Below are 15,997 nucleotides of genomic sequence, written 5' to 3' on the forward strand. Positions count from 1 at the left end.
TGATTTGGTAGTTGAACAAAAGTTTAGAAACTATCGGGTCGGGTCGGCCCTACAATTGCATTGTTGCTCGCTGGGAAGCCACGTATTGCATATCAAGGCCATGGGTCTGATGCTCTTCGGAGTTCACTCCCTCCTTCCAAGTGAAAGCAACAACGACGTATAACCTTTGTTTATGGAAACTTTTATTATCCACTGGTTTTAGATTTTTAAAACGGTTTTAATGGACTGGTTTCTTTTTTCTAAGAATTTAATTAATATGAAATTAGTATAAGGTAATATTTGTTTAGAAGTAATTCTCAATTAGGGTCGTTTATGACATTTTTGAGATTTTAGTGACATGTGATGAAAATATAAATTAAGTCTCTTATAATAAGTATAAAAAAATTGAATAGTAAGAACAAATAAAAGTAAATAAATTTGTTTATAAATTATTTTTATGTTACGTTTAATAAACTATCTACAAATATATATTAAATTTTAAATAGAAAATATTAAAAATTATTAAACACCCAACTACTCATACAAAACAAGTATGATCATCTTTTAAAAAAATACATGTTAGATTTTAACATTCTTCATCATGAATAGTAAAAAATATTTAACATTGTGTATGATTTTAGAAAAAATGAAAAAAAATAATTGAATGATAAAAACATAAATAAAATAATAAATAAATAAATAACTAAATAAATAAATAATTTATCATATAAATAATTTATATGATTTCGTTGCATTATCTAAATTTTATAAAATTATTGATATAATAGTATATTCAATAAAATATTTTAAAATATAAAATATATTTATTAATATTTAAAAATTATATAATTAAATTAAATAAAATACTTATTTTTACCCAACTCAAATTAAAATATATTTCATCTAAATTTTATATGGTTTATATTTCATCTAAATTTATTTTAAACCAAATGAATAATCTAATCTATAGTTACAAATACATAATATCGTTAAATAATGTAAAAATAGAATATTTATAATTATGAGAAAATATGAATAAATTGAAAAATATTTTTTGAATAAAAAATAATTATTTTAATTTAATTTAAATCAAAATTTTAAAAGGATGAAAATCCTATTAGAACTAAAAAAAGGTATTAATTTAAATCAGTAATCAGAGGTGTTAATTAAAGGAATTAAAAGAATTATTACTATTTTTAGAAATCATGGATTCAAGAAGTTATGTTTGTAGGATCGAATCCCATGGAGGACATTTCATAATTTAAAAGTCTCGGAAGCTGCTCTCAACCTAATGTTAGGGGCACCCTACTATCTTACCTCCCTTTATCCCATTACATATGAGAAACAAGAGACATCCAATAATGATTAAGAAAAATTCAGAACATATAACAAAAGGATTAGATATCATTTTAAATAAATAAAATTAATTAATTAAATGTTAAAAAATATTCTTCACTTTTCATATCATACACACGTCAATAAAGAATTAAAAACCTAACAATTACAATGAACATGTATAACAATGTTGATAATGTAAGCAAACGGTCTCACCAGATTGCCATTGAAAACATCTATAAAACAATAGCAAACAATCAATTATATGGAAAAGAACCAACAGTAATGATAAGATGAGATCCTCTAATTTCAATGCTTAACAACTCTCAAATATGTGCTACAACCAGTCATCCCTTGATCTAGCTATAGAAAATCAAAAGCACCTCCGGAAATAAGTGGTGAACAACTATAGTAACGAGGGACAAGCACCTGATTTTCATGTGTACGAACTTAAAAACTACTATTAAAAATTTGGTGGTGTAAAGTTACAAAATTTTAAGGGGTGCAAAATTATAGATCATCAATAGAAAATATAAAGAAAATACTTAAACTATATAGGGATTTGTTATCAGTCCATTCCCGATAACAACCAGTAATGTATTCTAACTAAAAAAGTCTAGGCTCGAGACAAATACACCAAAACAGATCAATATCGACAAAATGAACGAATCCTACGACCAATATTCAAAACAACCGAACTTGAAAATTACGCCAACTGTAGGGATCAAATAAACAAATGAACCCATATGAATTATATAGGTGACCTAGAAAACAAGATTAACTTAATACTCAGCTCTACATATCGATTGCCATCGTAGGTGCAATAAACAAATGAACACATAAGAATTATATAGGTGACCTAGAAAACAAGATTAACTTAATAGTCAGCTCTACATATCGATTTTCATCGTAGGTGCAATAAAGAACAACTCAAGATCTAACCACATCTGAATTCCATCATCAATGATCAGTGTAGCAAGATCAACCAAATTGATTTGTATTATAAAAAAATGTCTCAAGATCCAAACTAAATCAAAAACCACACCGAGTTTTGCATAATAAGAAATCAAAATAAATCATCTCAAGACTTAAATTAGTGAACAAAGATATGAGAAATTAACCAAATCCTTTCAGGAGATAATTAGTGAGCAAAATCAACCAGATCTCAAGAAAATCAACTAAATTATTGGATTGTTTGAAACAGTTAACATCAGTTTACATAGTGCACCTATGGTGAGGTGAGGGGCCATTTCTTTCATCTTACTGAAGGAAAAACCTATGTTCGAGCAGAGCAAAATTGGATAGAATGAAGTTTCTAAAGAGGAATTATCCAAGCAGTGTCTGGAAACTCAAAAGTTATTGACAGAAGATACATTCTAGAATTCAATTATGAGGAAACAAAATCCTAAACCATCTATTCATTTTAATGAAACAAACAGATTAAGAAATACAAACTAGAAGCAAAGCCATAAACTAAAATGAAAGCTAAGAAATTTCAAAAGAAGACCATCCATATAAGAATAAATTGCTTAGATCATTGATGATGTAGTCAGTAGACATCTATAAACTTCAGCCTCAGCTAAAACCATCTCTCAACTAACACTAGCTCAGCAAGACAAATGGCAGGCACTGAACTTGATAATATAAATAATGCACGAATAATCCATGGAGGCTACAATTTCAAATCCCAAATGATATAAACTTGTTCATATAATAGAAAAATTGCATGCAGATATTACTAAAGCCTCAATTCCAACTCAAAAATCTGCTCTCAATGGTGAACAAAAACAAATTCATAACTAGGCATTAATTTTAACCAAAACCCTAACATTTTCTTTCATCAAATTACTACTTGAAAAATAAATATTCAACAATAGAAGCATATAATTCTCATTCCATAATGAAGTCCTTCAAATTATCCAAAAACACATTAGAGAGGAAATATCTAAACAGAAGGGTCACAACAAAGGAGTAGCCCAAACATAACCATTCTCAAAATCAAGCACTTAACTAACTCAATCGCGGTTCTTAAGCCTCTCGAGGCGCTGATTCAGTTGGTCAACCCTAACAACAAGGTGAGTAACGGAGTAAAGAAGCCAATAGAAAAGAAGAGCGGCGGCGATGAGAAGCGCGTTGCGTTGGCTCTTCATGATGGATTTCTGGTGACGGAGATGCTCGGAAGGAGTACAGGAATCAGCTTCGCAGCTGGGCCGGGTCTCGTATTTCCAGTATATGTCCATAAGGAGGAAGAGACAAAAGGGGACCACCGACATGAAGGGCTTGAGGAGGCTACGCGTGACGGCGATCAAGCCCTTACGGAGAGCGTCGAGGCCGGGGAGTGTGAGGAGGAGTATCATGATGGCTTCTGCACCGGCGGCGTAGCCAAGCACTACCCATTCTAGCGCCATTTTCTCTCTTTGGGATTGCTAGATTAGATCCGATATTAATGAAGCCAATGGTTGTTTTCTTGGCGAGTAAGATCTAAAGATTTGAGCGGTGGCCTGTGGGAAGAACACGTGCTGCGTTTGTGTAGCCCAGCGTGACCTAACACATGGCTGCCTAATAAGGGTTTGGGCTTTTATGTATTATGGCCCAATTCAAGTTCAATATTTCTTTACTTTCCAATAAGTTCTACATTTATGATTCTAGCCAAATTATTAGCATCGTTTGCATTATAAATTTTGTATACTTGATGGTTAGATCGAGCTAATTTTCTCTTAATTTTTCAAGAGATATGCGTTGACAATGGGCAGAAGGGCACCTCATTTTCCTTTAATTTTGAATTTTTAAATTTATATTGATATTTCAAAATTTTGATATCATTCTTTTTAATACGTTGGACTGACAAATTTGATTTTTTTATAATAAAATATCATTACTTATAAAGATTCGATATATACATTACAATTTTACTATAAAATTAAAAAAAAAACTCTTTTTTTTTAGCTGTCCTTTTTTCTCATATGTATGGGGTAAGGGGGAGGTAAGATAGTAGGACTCATCTAAAAATTAGATTTGAGCAACTCGACATGACTCGTTTTTTGTTTGGCTGATTAAGCCATAGGACTCATTTTTGTTTGCGGTGATGGCTGATTAAGCCATTAGTTAATACAATGACAAAATGTGAGAAGGGTCTCCTCCTGAATCTTTAGCATTATTTATCAATAATAAATAAAACCTCCTCAGCTTTGCCTTTTATATAATAGCGAATGCTAATGTTAGGAATGAAGAACCACCGTACAAGTGGCAACACCGCTTACCGTTTCCACCGTGCCAGTGGTCCCCGCCTTCCGCGTACCGAACGTAGCACTTAGCCAAATACATGTCTCCCCAACTGGCTGCAGCACAATCTGTTTTGAGCCGTCCGATCTCCGATTGCCTCTGATAAGCAATCTTGACACTCGCCCGGACTAAAATCCCCTACACAATGTGCCACACCCCGTAAATCCCCTGACCCGCCGATCCGAAACGGCTTGTAAGTCCCGTCACTCGCTCCCAAGTAACCCAACACCGCATAACGCCGAGAAACGTCGTATTATCATATTTCACGAAACACCCCTCGAGTTGCAACACGCCACCCGTGGAGTCGAGGCAAAGAGTGCCGAGTTGACTCACCGCTTTAGCGACACAGCGGCCAAAGTCTCCGTTGTTGAGGTCGCCACGGCACTGGAAGAGGCTGTAGACGGTGTCCTGAGAGGCGGGGATGGTGAAGTTGTTGTAAGAGGTGAACATGGCCGAGTTGACAAGGGAATTGAGTATGGAGTTGACGTTGAACTCGTAAGGCGAGCCTGAAATGAACTTGAGCTGCGAACACCCACCGAAAACGAAGGTATCGATGGCAGAATTTGATGGGATTGTGAATAATATTGATATTGCAGTGAAAAGAAGAAGCGGAAAAGGAAATGGTGAAGCTGTTTTGGTAGCTAAAGCCATGGGGAAAGAGAAGATAGGAGACCAGCGAGAGAGAAAGAAAAGGATCTGAAAGATAAGATGGAGGCCAAAGGCCAAAGTGGGAGGTGGCTTAAAGAAGAGGCTACCACTTCAGTATGGAAAGAAAGATCTTTGCTTTGAGGGGAATTTACGTAAGCGGAAGGTATACACCAGCGCCATGGCAAAATCGTTACATAAAAAAATATTTTTTTTAAACTAAGGTGATTGCAATAAACTGCTTAGGATTACATACTGATTTTTAAAAATTATATAAACTGTATGGTGATATCTTACTTTTCTACGTTGACTGTTAGGTTTTTTAACTACATCATTCAAACAATTTATATTAGTAACTACATTATTCGAATAATTCTACCCTAGGGTTGTACTCAGTATTACTATTCACATATAATATGATTATATCGTAATATTTTAAAAAAATAAATTATATTGTAATATTTATAATCACGGTATTATAATCATATTCATAATAAATATCATAACTATAATTTAATATTTGGTTGATAATTCCTGGGGCTAAAAATTGAAATATATGGAGCAAATTATTATAACTATTAATAAGTAGTGTTTTAAGAATTAATTACTATCTTTCTGGGGTTGCAGAAAGAGTTGTCGTTGGATAAGGGTAGTGTGATATTGTTGGTGAGGTTTAAAGGTGAAAGCCATGTGTCGTTTGGCCCATATATGTGGTACATCAAAAGATGGTCCGAGAAGTTTTGCCACCCAGGCCACACTACATCGTACATAATTGATCTTTCACACTCAAAATCAACTCATTTTTATCCCAAATATAAAACTAAAAGAGTTTTACATTCTCATCTTTATATATATATATATATATATATATATAACTCTGGTACTTACCGAAACAAAAGAAATGATGCATGGAATCCAATATCAAAGAGTAGGAATATATAACAGTTTGAACAAACCGGTCAAGGTTCCAGACTCATCTCCTTCTCACCTACCTTCTAAATGGCCATCCAGTTCAGTTGGTAGAGCACAAGGTTCTTAACCTTGAGCTCGTGGGATCGAGTCCTACGGAGGGCATTTTCATAATTCGGAGGTCTCCTACGGAACCTGGTGTTGGGGACAGCCTACTATCTTACCTCCCCTTACCCCCATTACATATGGGAACAAGGGTCAACCATTTGAAACAAAAGGAATGAAATAAGAAAAAAAATACTCGCTAGCTAAGTTAACATCGATATCTGCAGCAAGCACAAGTCAAATTTTCAAATGTCATCAGTTCATTAAGAAGTTCCATTTATTTAACCACCATTTGGTGGGAACGAAGACATCTTTCCCATACAAAAGCATAACATATATATATTGATGGTACTAAGCTAGCCACTGGATTTATCTAGCGTATAGATTTTATATACATTATGTTCAAACAACTCTGATGAAGTTTAAACGATGCAACATTTCAGTACCAAGCCCTTTTGTTCAAGCCTTGCCTCTTCATTGCCTGGCAGAAGATTATCACGGTTTAAACATTTACATAACTGATAGAGAACTTTTATGCACGGAAGATCTACATTAAAATTAGACTATCCTAGAGAAGTAAAAACTCGTTTCAGAAAAGAGACTAGCTTAAGAAACTAACACAAACACGAAAAGAATATGATTCAGCAAGAAAATCACAAGTGAGATCTACACACCTTCAGGAGGCTGAGCAAGCTTCCTATTCTGTGGAGACATCATTTCTTTCTTCAGCTGAGACAATATGTCTTCCATCGTACACTCCCTTTGCCAATTAGCAAGCATGGGGAAAAGGCTAGGTTCGACCTGCCAATTTACAGCCGTAAGTATCATATCATGCAGTAAATAGATCCTAAGACAACATTACCTACCACTCCAGTTTCCTGATTGACGCAGGTCATGTTTATCCGAGTTTGAAACCTCACATTTGGTGGATTATCTGGATAATCCAGGCCACAGAATAATTTCAACTGGTAGATGCGTCCCTCATGAACAGTCTAACATGCATAGAGAATAAGCAAGTTACCAACTCATTTTTCATCTTAAGAAATGAATAGTTTTAACAGGAAATATTACTAATTACTGTTTGACAATCAACAGAAACTATTGTGTAAAATAATTTATAAAATTCCTTTTACCAAAGTCCTATGATCATAAAGCTTTGTATCTTTTACTTCTTGGTGACAGTTACAAGGAGGCTCCAATAAGTCTGCCGGCACTAGTTTTTGTTTCTTCAGTAACAGTGCTTGGAACAAAGTAGGTAAATTATGTGATAAAATAGGGACCAATTATCATCAAGCTTTGTAGAAACTCATTAAGCAACTTTTACAGAAGTATTTCAGCTGTGAAAAGTACTTTCCTTTTTCTCCTCGTATATTTCAATGAGCTCAGATTGTCACAATAAAATGGTGGTTATCTCAGTCAATTGCATCCCAATTCTACCCTACAGTACAAAAAGAAATAAAGCAGTGTTCGCATTCTAGCTATAACATAATTTCTCTCAACCATAACCTCTTTTCATGCCTCGAATGTCTAACACAAGAATTACACAAATATATATATATATATATATATATATATATGTGTGTGTGTGTGTGTGTGTGTGTGTATTTGTTTATCTCGATGATGAGACTAAATTGTGAAGATGAGCAGTGATAGAAGCACGCATCAACTTCAAGTTGTGTTTCCAACCTTACACCCGTCATTGCATTTATTCACAACTGAGAGATAAAGGTAAACCCACTATAGGAAAGAGCACAATAGAAAGAAAAAGACAGAAAGACTCACATTAGGTGGGCCAATAATAGTCCCAGTCCACGACTGCATGTATATATCATCAGCATCATCCATTCCATAGCTAACAGTTCCATCCCCAATTCCCTTTTCACCTCTCTCAAGCTCTTCTAGCAATCTGAAATTCCTAGGTACTACAAAGACAATGCATTTGAGTCCCAAGCTAAGGATTGCAGCAAAGTGAATCTTGAAATTTGCATTAAGTCTATTATTACCAAATGCAGTTCCCAAATATACGAAAAACAAAAGCTAAAACTTAAGAACAGAAAGAGATGTTTGCATATTATGTCAAATACTGGAAAAGCAGTATAGAACAGGCCGTGTCACAAATTTCGGTCATGAAGTTCATCATTAACCATGAATGAGAACAAAAAAAAAGTTATAGAGGCAAATGAAACTACCACTTCCCCTCATAAATAGCCTAAGGTCGACTCCATTTCATATGTGCTAATGTTGTAAGTTGCAACACAAGCCCTAGGCAAGGAAAAGGAGGCGACGATGCCTGTTTAAAGACTAATTCAAAATATACTCAACAAAAAGGAAAACATGATTTATCAAAGAACAAATCATATCTTATATCCACATTCAAGGTTTTACCAATTATAAATCAAAGACCAAATCTAAGACAAAAACTTCAAGCATTTGAGACCTGGTTTCTCTCATTACAATTTGCTTCAATTTATTCTATCAATATCTAATTCTTTCAACAGAGATCAAGACTATAAACCCAATCAGACATATTTCTAATGAAGCCTCGTCTAGCTCTCAAAAGTTTCACCTTGAATATCAATCCAAGCACAGCATATTCATTCTCAAGCATCGGGAAACAGTATTTTGAACTACACAAAAGGAGACTAATAATCGAAGCTAAAACCCTATTTTCCGCCAAATCAGAAGATCATCCCCAAAAGATAGCTCCCAGAGATTCAATACACCCTTCAAAGCTCCAACAATCAACAATTATAACAATATTTCAACGATTATATAAAAGATGGGGAAACTTAAGAAACATATGAGGAAAATCTAGGGCTTTGAAAATCGAAAACTTACCAACAACCCCGGATCCTTCAGAACCCATTTCTCCGTCTGATCGTTTCAATCCAAAGAAATGAAAAGAAAGAAACAGAAGTTAGGGTTTTCTTGATTCAAGAGAGACAACCCAAACACCCAAAAAAATTAAGATGAAAATAAAATTTTGTAAAGAGAAAAAGAGGAAAGATCCTATAGAGAATATAGTGCCTAAAAAGTCCAACAACTCCTACAGTTCACAAGTCTAAAAGGTCAACTGAGAATCAGTGAATCCTTAATTTATGTAATTTTAACATGTATTATTATTTTTATTATATTTAGTATTTATATTAATTATTTTCGATATCGTATTTATATAATATCTAATCACAAAAAATCATTTGCCAATGTCAGATATCAAATGATTATGTATCTATATCAATAATTTATAATATATATCTATCTATTTATAATCTGAGTTTCAGTAATTGTATAGTGTTAAAAATTATAATTTTTTTATTTAATATACAAATAATTTAAATATATGAATATACAATATTATAAAAGTTAACCTTTAATTATATAAAAAATTATATATTTATAATATTTTTGAAAAACTTAAACGTTACAACTTATTTAAATAATTAAAAATTATAATAATAAATAAAATAATTTTATCATAAAAAATTAAATTTCTTTTTTTTTATAAAAAAAGTATCATTATTATTGTAATAGAAACTAAAAATATTTTATAAAGTGAAATTTCGAATAAAAAATCATGCAATGATACAATTTAATATTTTATTTAAAAAGATAATCATAAATTTTAATATTGAAAAATATTTTTAGAATGTACTATATAAACTTATATTATCTCACTATGAAAGGTGATTATTTTTTATATTTATGTAGATGATTTTATCAAGTCCATACTAATATAAATCAATTTAAATAACGGATATGAAATTATTAAGAGTGTTTAGTAAGTTCAACCATTTAATTTTAAAAATTTAGTGAATTTGTCAAGTTCATCTCATAAGGATCACTAAAACGTGAGATATGAACTCATTAAGAATATTCAATAGTGTATCCTATAAATTCAATGAATTCATCAAATTTATCTAAAAAAAGCCACCCAAATTCTAAGCTATAAACTCATTAAGAATAGAAAAACTCATCTTTTCACATTGATGGATTCATCAAGTCAATCTCACTAGGACCACCCAAAATATGAGTTATGAATCTATTAAAAGTAAATGCTCTGTAACCCCCTAGACCCAACATAAACAATATGTCCAGATCTAGCATATTACAATAAAAATTTTCTAAAATATTTTCAAGCCTTTAAAAGCATACGTAACCAAACACCTTAAAAAACATAATTAAAAATAATAAAGTTCAAACCTAGTAATGAAACATAAAACATCATGCATAAGTGTGGAATACCAAATAACAAATTTCGTACAAATCCATACATGAGTAGCGAGGTAAAATATGTCATAAAATTAGTGTATCAAAATATAGGCACATGTCACTAATAATAAAGGTAGTTCGAAAGATAAAAACATTACAACAAAAATATAATGTACGGAACGTGTCGATCCTCAAAGTGTTAGGTCTAGGGTGTCTATTCAAAAGTATCTAAAAGGGGAAAAAGTTTGGAGAGTGAGCTAGGGAACTCAATGTGTTCCAATAAGTGCAAAATAAAACATACGAATAATTTCAAATATGATTTCAAAGTCATAGTATAAAAGTGACAGTAAAGTTTTTAATTAAAAAAAAAGTTACCTTCCAACCGTATTCCATATACAGTTCTCCAGAACTGCATCTAACTTAAGGGAGCACCCTGGGTTCATAAGGACTTACCCTAGTCGAAGCGTAGGAGCCACCTGAAAGGAGTGCCCTCAGGTCCATAAGGACTTACCCAATGCACAAAGCAAACGAGCCACACTAAGGGAGTGCCTTAAGGTCCATAATGTCTTACCATAAGGTCCATTGGGCCCAAGATCCCACCCAAAGGTTACTTTAGGTCCATAAGGAATTATCAACCTGATTAGGGCTAACTTAATATCACATTGCAAAAGTACCTCAGTAAAACATTTTTAGAAAATTATATTAAAATAAGTAAATCATAAATCATGCATAAATAGTTTTCAATAAGTATCAGAACTCAATGAGCATGTATAAAACAAACAAGAATTTAAAATCGGTAAAATAGAAACCAGACATTCAAGAAATCAATATAACAAAATCAGGCTTTCAAATCAGATAAATTATTCAATAAACAAATTAGATCAGATAATCATATTTCGAAATAGGAAAAACATTCATGTGCACATTATAATTTAAAACAAATATTTAAATCAGTATGTAGCACATAAGGAACACACCTAAAAAATGATCAGTTTCGGAGGTCTACTAAGCACCGGCCTCGCTACGCTCTACAGCAGTGCTTAACCTAGACCATAATGAATTTGGATTACTATTAAGGAAATATTTAAATTTAAGTTTTTACAAGGATCACATAACTATACAAGTAATCACGAGCTTGCGAGGTCTGACGGATCGAGAAGAGCTAGGTCGAGCTGATAAGCGGTTAGAAGAGTCTCAAACACCTTCAATGATCAATATCATAAATTAGTCTTTGACCGTAAATTAAAAACTAATTAAGTAAATTAATTAAATACATATGTATGTTCGGGGTCTAACACTTAATTTGGGGGTTTTCGGGTTAGAATTTGATAAAACGAACGCCGAATTCAAATTTAGGACGTCGAAAAACATAAAATATGACTTTTCAAAAAAAGTTAATCTTTTGGCCAAAGTTCAGATCAGCACAGGTCAAAGTCAACTTTAGGTTAAAGTCAATGGTTCATTCAAAGTCAACGGTTTAGATTGGTCTGAATTGACTCATCACGAGTTGACTCAGCTTGATTTGATTTGAAAACAACCCGATTCGGTCTAAGGTAGATCAATTTAGCTTGATCCAGTCTAACTAGATCAATTTTGCAAAACCATCCTGACCGAAGAGGACCCCCACGTGTATGGGTGGCACATGGCAGAGCGTGCGATAATTATGGGGTCAGTTTTGGTGGTTCGATTAAACCAAAAACATCAATTTGTTGTAATCAATCCACATCAACCCAAAAATTCATCCAAAACACGAAGTAACAAAACGAAAATGGAATCGGAGCTTACCTAACATCGATTACAAAGGAAACGAAGGGGGTGAAGTGACTCACTAGTTGGGTTTTAGTCAAAATCACTCGAGGATCCCAGCGGTGATACTATTGGATGCCAAAATCGACCAAAAATTGACAAAAATAACGGTGATGGTTTTGGGTCTTCTACGAGCATTCAAACGATGATTCAAGACAAACGACAACAGGGTTTTGAATGTGTGTTGGTGACAAACACATCAGTGGAAGCAGTGTACATCACGGTGGCCGAAGAAGAGTGGATGACGATGAAAGACGACAAAGAATGTGGTTTACTTTGAGAGATTTGGTTTTGGGTTTCATTTCCAGTTGGGATAACAGTTTGGGATTTTAAAGTCTAATTCAAATAAGATTAAAGGGATATTTTTATTATTATAAAACCCAAACAATCACCTAGCTTTTTGGTACATGCTTGGGATCCCATGCCTCATGGGATCAATCCTTAATAACCTTACATTTAAGAAAAGTAATCTTAGTTTTTATTCATTTTTCCCAACTAAACAGTGATGGTACAATACTAGTTATGTTCCTGAATTGTCTAAAACTAACCTAAATATTTAGAACCTCATAATTTAGTCCCCAAATTTAATTAAATAATTTCAAATTGAAAATAATGAAAATTGAGGGTGTTACAACTCTCCCCTAAAGAATATTTCATCCTCAAAATTTACCTGAAGTTAACAGATGCAAAAATTGATCCTTCATTGATTTCTTTGTCTCTCAAGTAACATCTACGGGAACACAGTTACTCTATTGAACCTTTAACATCAGGATAAGTCTGTTCTGAAGAACTCTCTTATCTCGATCCAAAATCTGAACAAGTTCCTCATCATAAGATATATTTGGTCTCAACTCGACATCCTCAACCCAGATAATGTGAATCAGATTCGGATGATATAGCCTCAACATGGACACAGGGAAAACATCGTGAATACGAATAAGCTATGAGGTAATTCTAACTGGTAAGCAACATTTCCAACTCTCTTCAATATACAATATGGTCTAATAAATCTCGAAGTCAGCTTACCCTTATGTCCAAATCTCAATATTTCCTTCCACGGAAATACTTTCTTACAAATAGGAGTGCGACATTTACGCCCATATAGAGCCTCGTATGGTGCTGTAACACCCTCAACTCATATCCGACCCAGATACGAGTCCAGGATGTCACATTGACTACACAAAATAATACTTAAAAAAATCGATAAAACATTTGAACTTATTTTATTAAAATACAATAATATACATATATTAATACAAGTTTATCAAAATACTCAGAGCATACACAACTTAACCCTTTAGCTACATGCCAACATCCCTTTACATAACAAGATGACCTACTGATTAAGTTGCTTCTGATCTAATAGTTGCAGGAGTAATGTTATCCAGCTGCTTAACCTCGATCGTCTACTTTATCGGATCCTACGTGTGAAACACTCATATGCTAAGTCATCGACTTAGTGAGGCAATATAACAATATCAATAAAATATAAAGGAATTGCCAAAATGAGATGGGTTGCAATAATAAGATGTATGTAAACAATGCAATAACCATAACCATGTTTCTTACACATATACTTATCAAATTCACATTCATAAGTTCACCTTATTAAGTTCATTAGCCCATGGTACCATACTGAGAACCTAAGGTATGTGAGTATTGTGAGGTTGTGCACTATGCTGTCACCACAGCTCGTATAATTGCACCGAAGTGCCACGTAGAATTGCACCGGAGTGCCGCGTAGAATTGCACCGTAGTGCCATATAATAATGTCCATAAGGACCACATATCATTCCTTAAGAATCATATACATATACTAGGGATCAAGTATGTTTCTCACAAGACTTCACACATGTTCCAAAGAATATATATATATATCCCGAAGGACCACGTAGACCCTCTACCCTTGGCATGCCAAAATATACCTATAGTTCTCATCTACATAACATGGGCTTTCACCATTCACATAATTTGTATCACATAAACATATTATTTTCATACCTTTATCACATAGACATATCATTTCCATACATTTATCACATAACTCATATAATTTTTTCTTGCATATTCATGTCACATAATACATATGGTATGAATTCATGTCATGTATCATAATATGAAATGCGATCATATATCAAATATTGAATCTAGACTTATCACAAGTCTAGAACTGAATAGAATACATATTCATGCTATGCATATGCACTCACCTAGATTTCTTTGTCTTTCCCTCGATCAATCCTACTTGTCGATTGTTCCAAAACTCGTTTAGGCTCGATATCTTCATAGTAATTCATTGATACCTATCAGTTTACTAATTAGTATATTCTAAACTATCAATTCTTAGGCTAAAAGAAAAGCCATTTTTATCTTTTAATGGAGGTATGCATCGATGCACTACACCATGCATCGATGAATAAATCCTATTCGATGTTTGTATTTAATGGGGTGCATCGATGCACTCCTTATGCATCGATGCATCGATGGCATTCGATATTTTCTTTTAAATTAATTCATCGATGCACTTTATGTGCATCGATGCACCTTAAACAATTTCTGGGATTTATCATTGATGCATCGGTGCACAATGAATGTGCATCGATGCACATTGCCCAGAATTGTCATTTTAGCACGAAAATCTCTTCTTAGTCTACTTAACACTTTATATTTCTCATCTTTTTATATCCTTAACTTGCATACTCTTACTTAAACTAATTATTATCCATTCCATACTTTTAAAACTTAGAAATCCAATTCTTCATGTAGAGTTTAAGAATCTAACCCAAATTCCAACATGTTCTAATTTGAATTCTAACACTTCATACTTCTTAGTTAGCTTTATGACAAGTCAAATCCCACTTCTAATTCTTATTATGAGCTCTAATCCAAGATTTCACTTTTCTACTTCCTTTCTTTGATTCTTCATATACTCATCATCTTATGGTTTTAAGATAATCTAAGCTTTCCTTAAGCTTAGTTATTATCCAAGGATCAATAAGAAACCTTAAATTCATCAAGAATTTGATCAATAAGAAAACTTACCTTTAGCTTTGTCTTTACGGAAGAGAGAAGAAGAATGAAGAAAAAAGAAATATACAAAACCTTGTTTCTCTCATTAGCTTTCCACGTGGTTTATTAAATATCCTTAAGAAACCTTTAATTATTTTCCTTGTCAAAAGACTCATTTGCCCCTTTAGTTCCCTATGCTTTGCTAATTGATCCTACACCAAATATTTTAATCAATTCCTTCAACTTTCAATTTATCAACTTTGATCACAAAATTTTAAAATTTCACAATTTAATCACTAACCCGGTATGGAGGATGTTACAAATCTCCTTCCCTTAAGAAAATTCATCCTCGAATTTTCATTGTACGAACAGATGGGGATACTGAAGTCGCATATCTTCTTCATGTTCCCACGTGGCTTCTTCTACCTTGTGATTTCTCCAAAGAACCTTGACCAACTAAACTGTCTTACTCCTTAACTGTTTAACTTCATAAGCCAATATTCTCACTGGTTCTTCTTCATATGTCAGATCCGATTGGACTTCTACTTGTTCTGGTGCAACGATGTGAGAGGGATAGGACCTATATCTTCGTAACATGGACACATGGAAGATGTTATGGATCTTCTCCATTTCCGATGGCAAGGATAACTGATATGCCACAGGTCATATCCTCTTAACAACTTCATATGGCCCAATGAATCTAAGACTTAACTTTCTT

General features: G+C 33.2%; 2 protein-coding genes and 1 pseudogene across 2 annotated transcripts; all 3 read right to left on the reverse strand.

Moving 5' to 3' along the window:
- Window positions 1–3,178: 3,178 nt before the first annotated feature.
- On the reverse strand, window positions 3,179–15,791 carry LOC120149130. The gene is made up of 2 exons (XM_039162019.1): window positions 15,787–15,791; window positions 3,179–3,727 (listed from the first exon to the last, which is right to left on the reverse strand). Exon 2 carries the CDS (start codon window positions 3,720–3,722, stop codon window positions 3,330–3,332), a length of 393 nt encoding a protein of 130 aa, XP_039017950.1. The 5' UTR covers window positions 3,723–3,727; window positions 15,787–15,791; the 3' UTR covers window positions 3,179–3,329.
- Window positions 4,502–5,262, reverse strand: LOC120149128 (annotated as a pseudogene).
- On the reverse strand, window positions 6,495–9,215 carry LOC120149129 (ubiquitin-conjugating enzyme E2 variant 1A-like). The gene is made up of 5 exons (XM_039162018.1): window positions 9,094–9,215; window positions 8,038–8,177; window positions 7,122–7,247; window positions 6,930–7,056; window positions 6,495–6,736 (listed from the first exon to the last, which is right to left on the reverse strand). The coding sequence occupies exons 1-5, from the start codon at window positions 9,119–9,121 to the stop codon at window positions 6,678–6,680; spliced, it is 480 nt and encodes a 159-aa protein (XP_039017949.1). The 5' UTR covers window positions 9,122–9,215; the 3' UTR covers window positions 6,495–6,677.
- Window positions 15,792–15,997: the final 206 nt, after the last annotated feature.

This window comes from Hibiscus syriacus, unplaced genomic scaffold, assembly GCF_006381635.1.
Source record: "Hibiscus syriacus cultivar Baekdansim isolate YM2019G1 unplaced genomic scaffold, ASM638163v2 tig00110989_pilon, whole genome shotgun sequence".
Lineage (NCBI taxonomy): Eukaryota > Viridiplantae > Streptophyta > Magnoliopsida > Malvales > Malvaceae > Hibiscus > Hibiscus syriacus.

Bases quoted from the DNA above. Each gene is read 5' to 3' on its own strand.
- LOC120149129 (XM_039162018.1), bottom strand. From the start codon at position 9,121: ATGGGTTCTGAAGGATCCGGGGTTGTTG. The intron at 7,248-8,037 runs GTGAGTCTTTCT...TATGCATGTTAG, and splicing joins CTATTATTGGCCCACCTAAT to ACTGTTCATGAGGGACGCAT. The intron at 7,057-7,121 runs GTAGGTAATGTT...GTAAATTGGCAG, and splicing joins TCAATCAGGAAACTGGAGTG to GTCGAACCTAGCCTTTTCCC.
- LOC120149130 (XM_039162019.1), bottom strand. From the start codon at position 3,722: ATGGCGCTAGAATGGGTAGTGCTTGGCTACGCCGCCGGTGCAGAAGCC.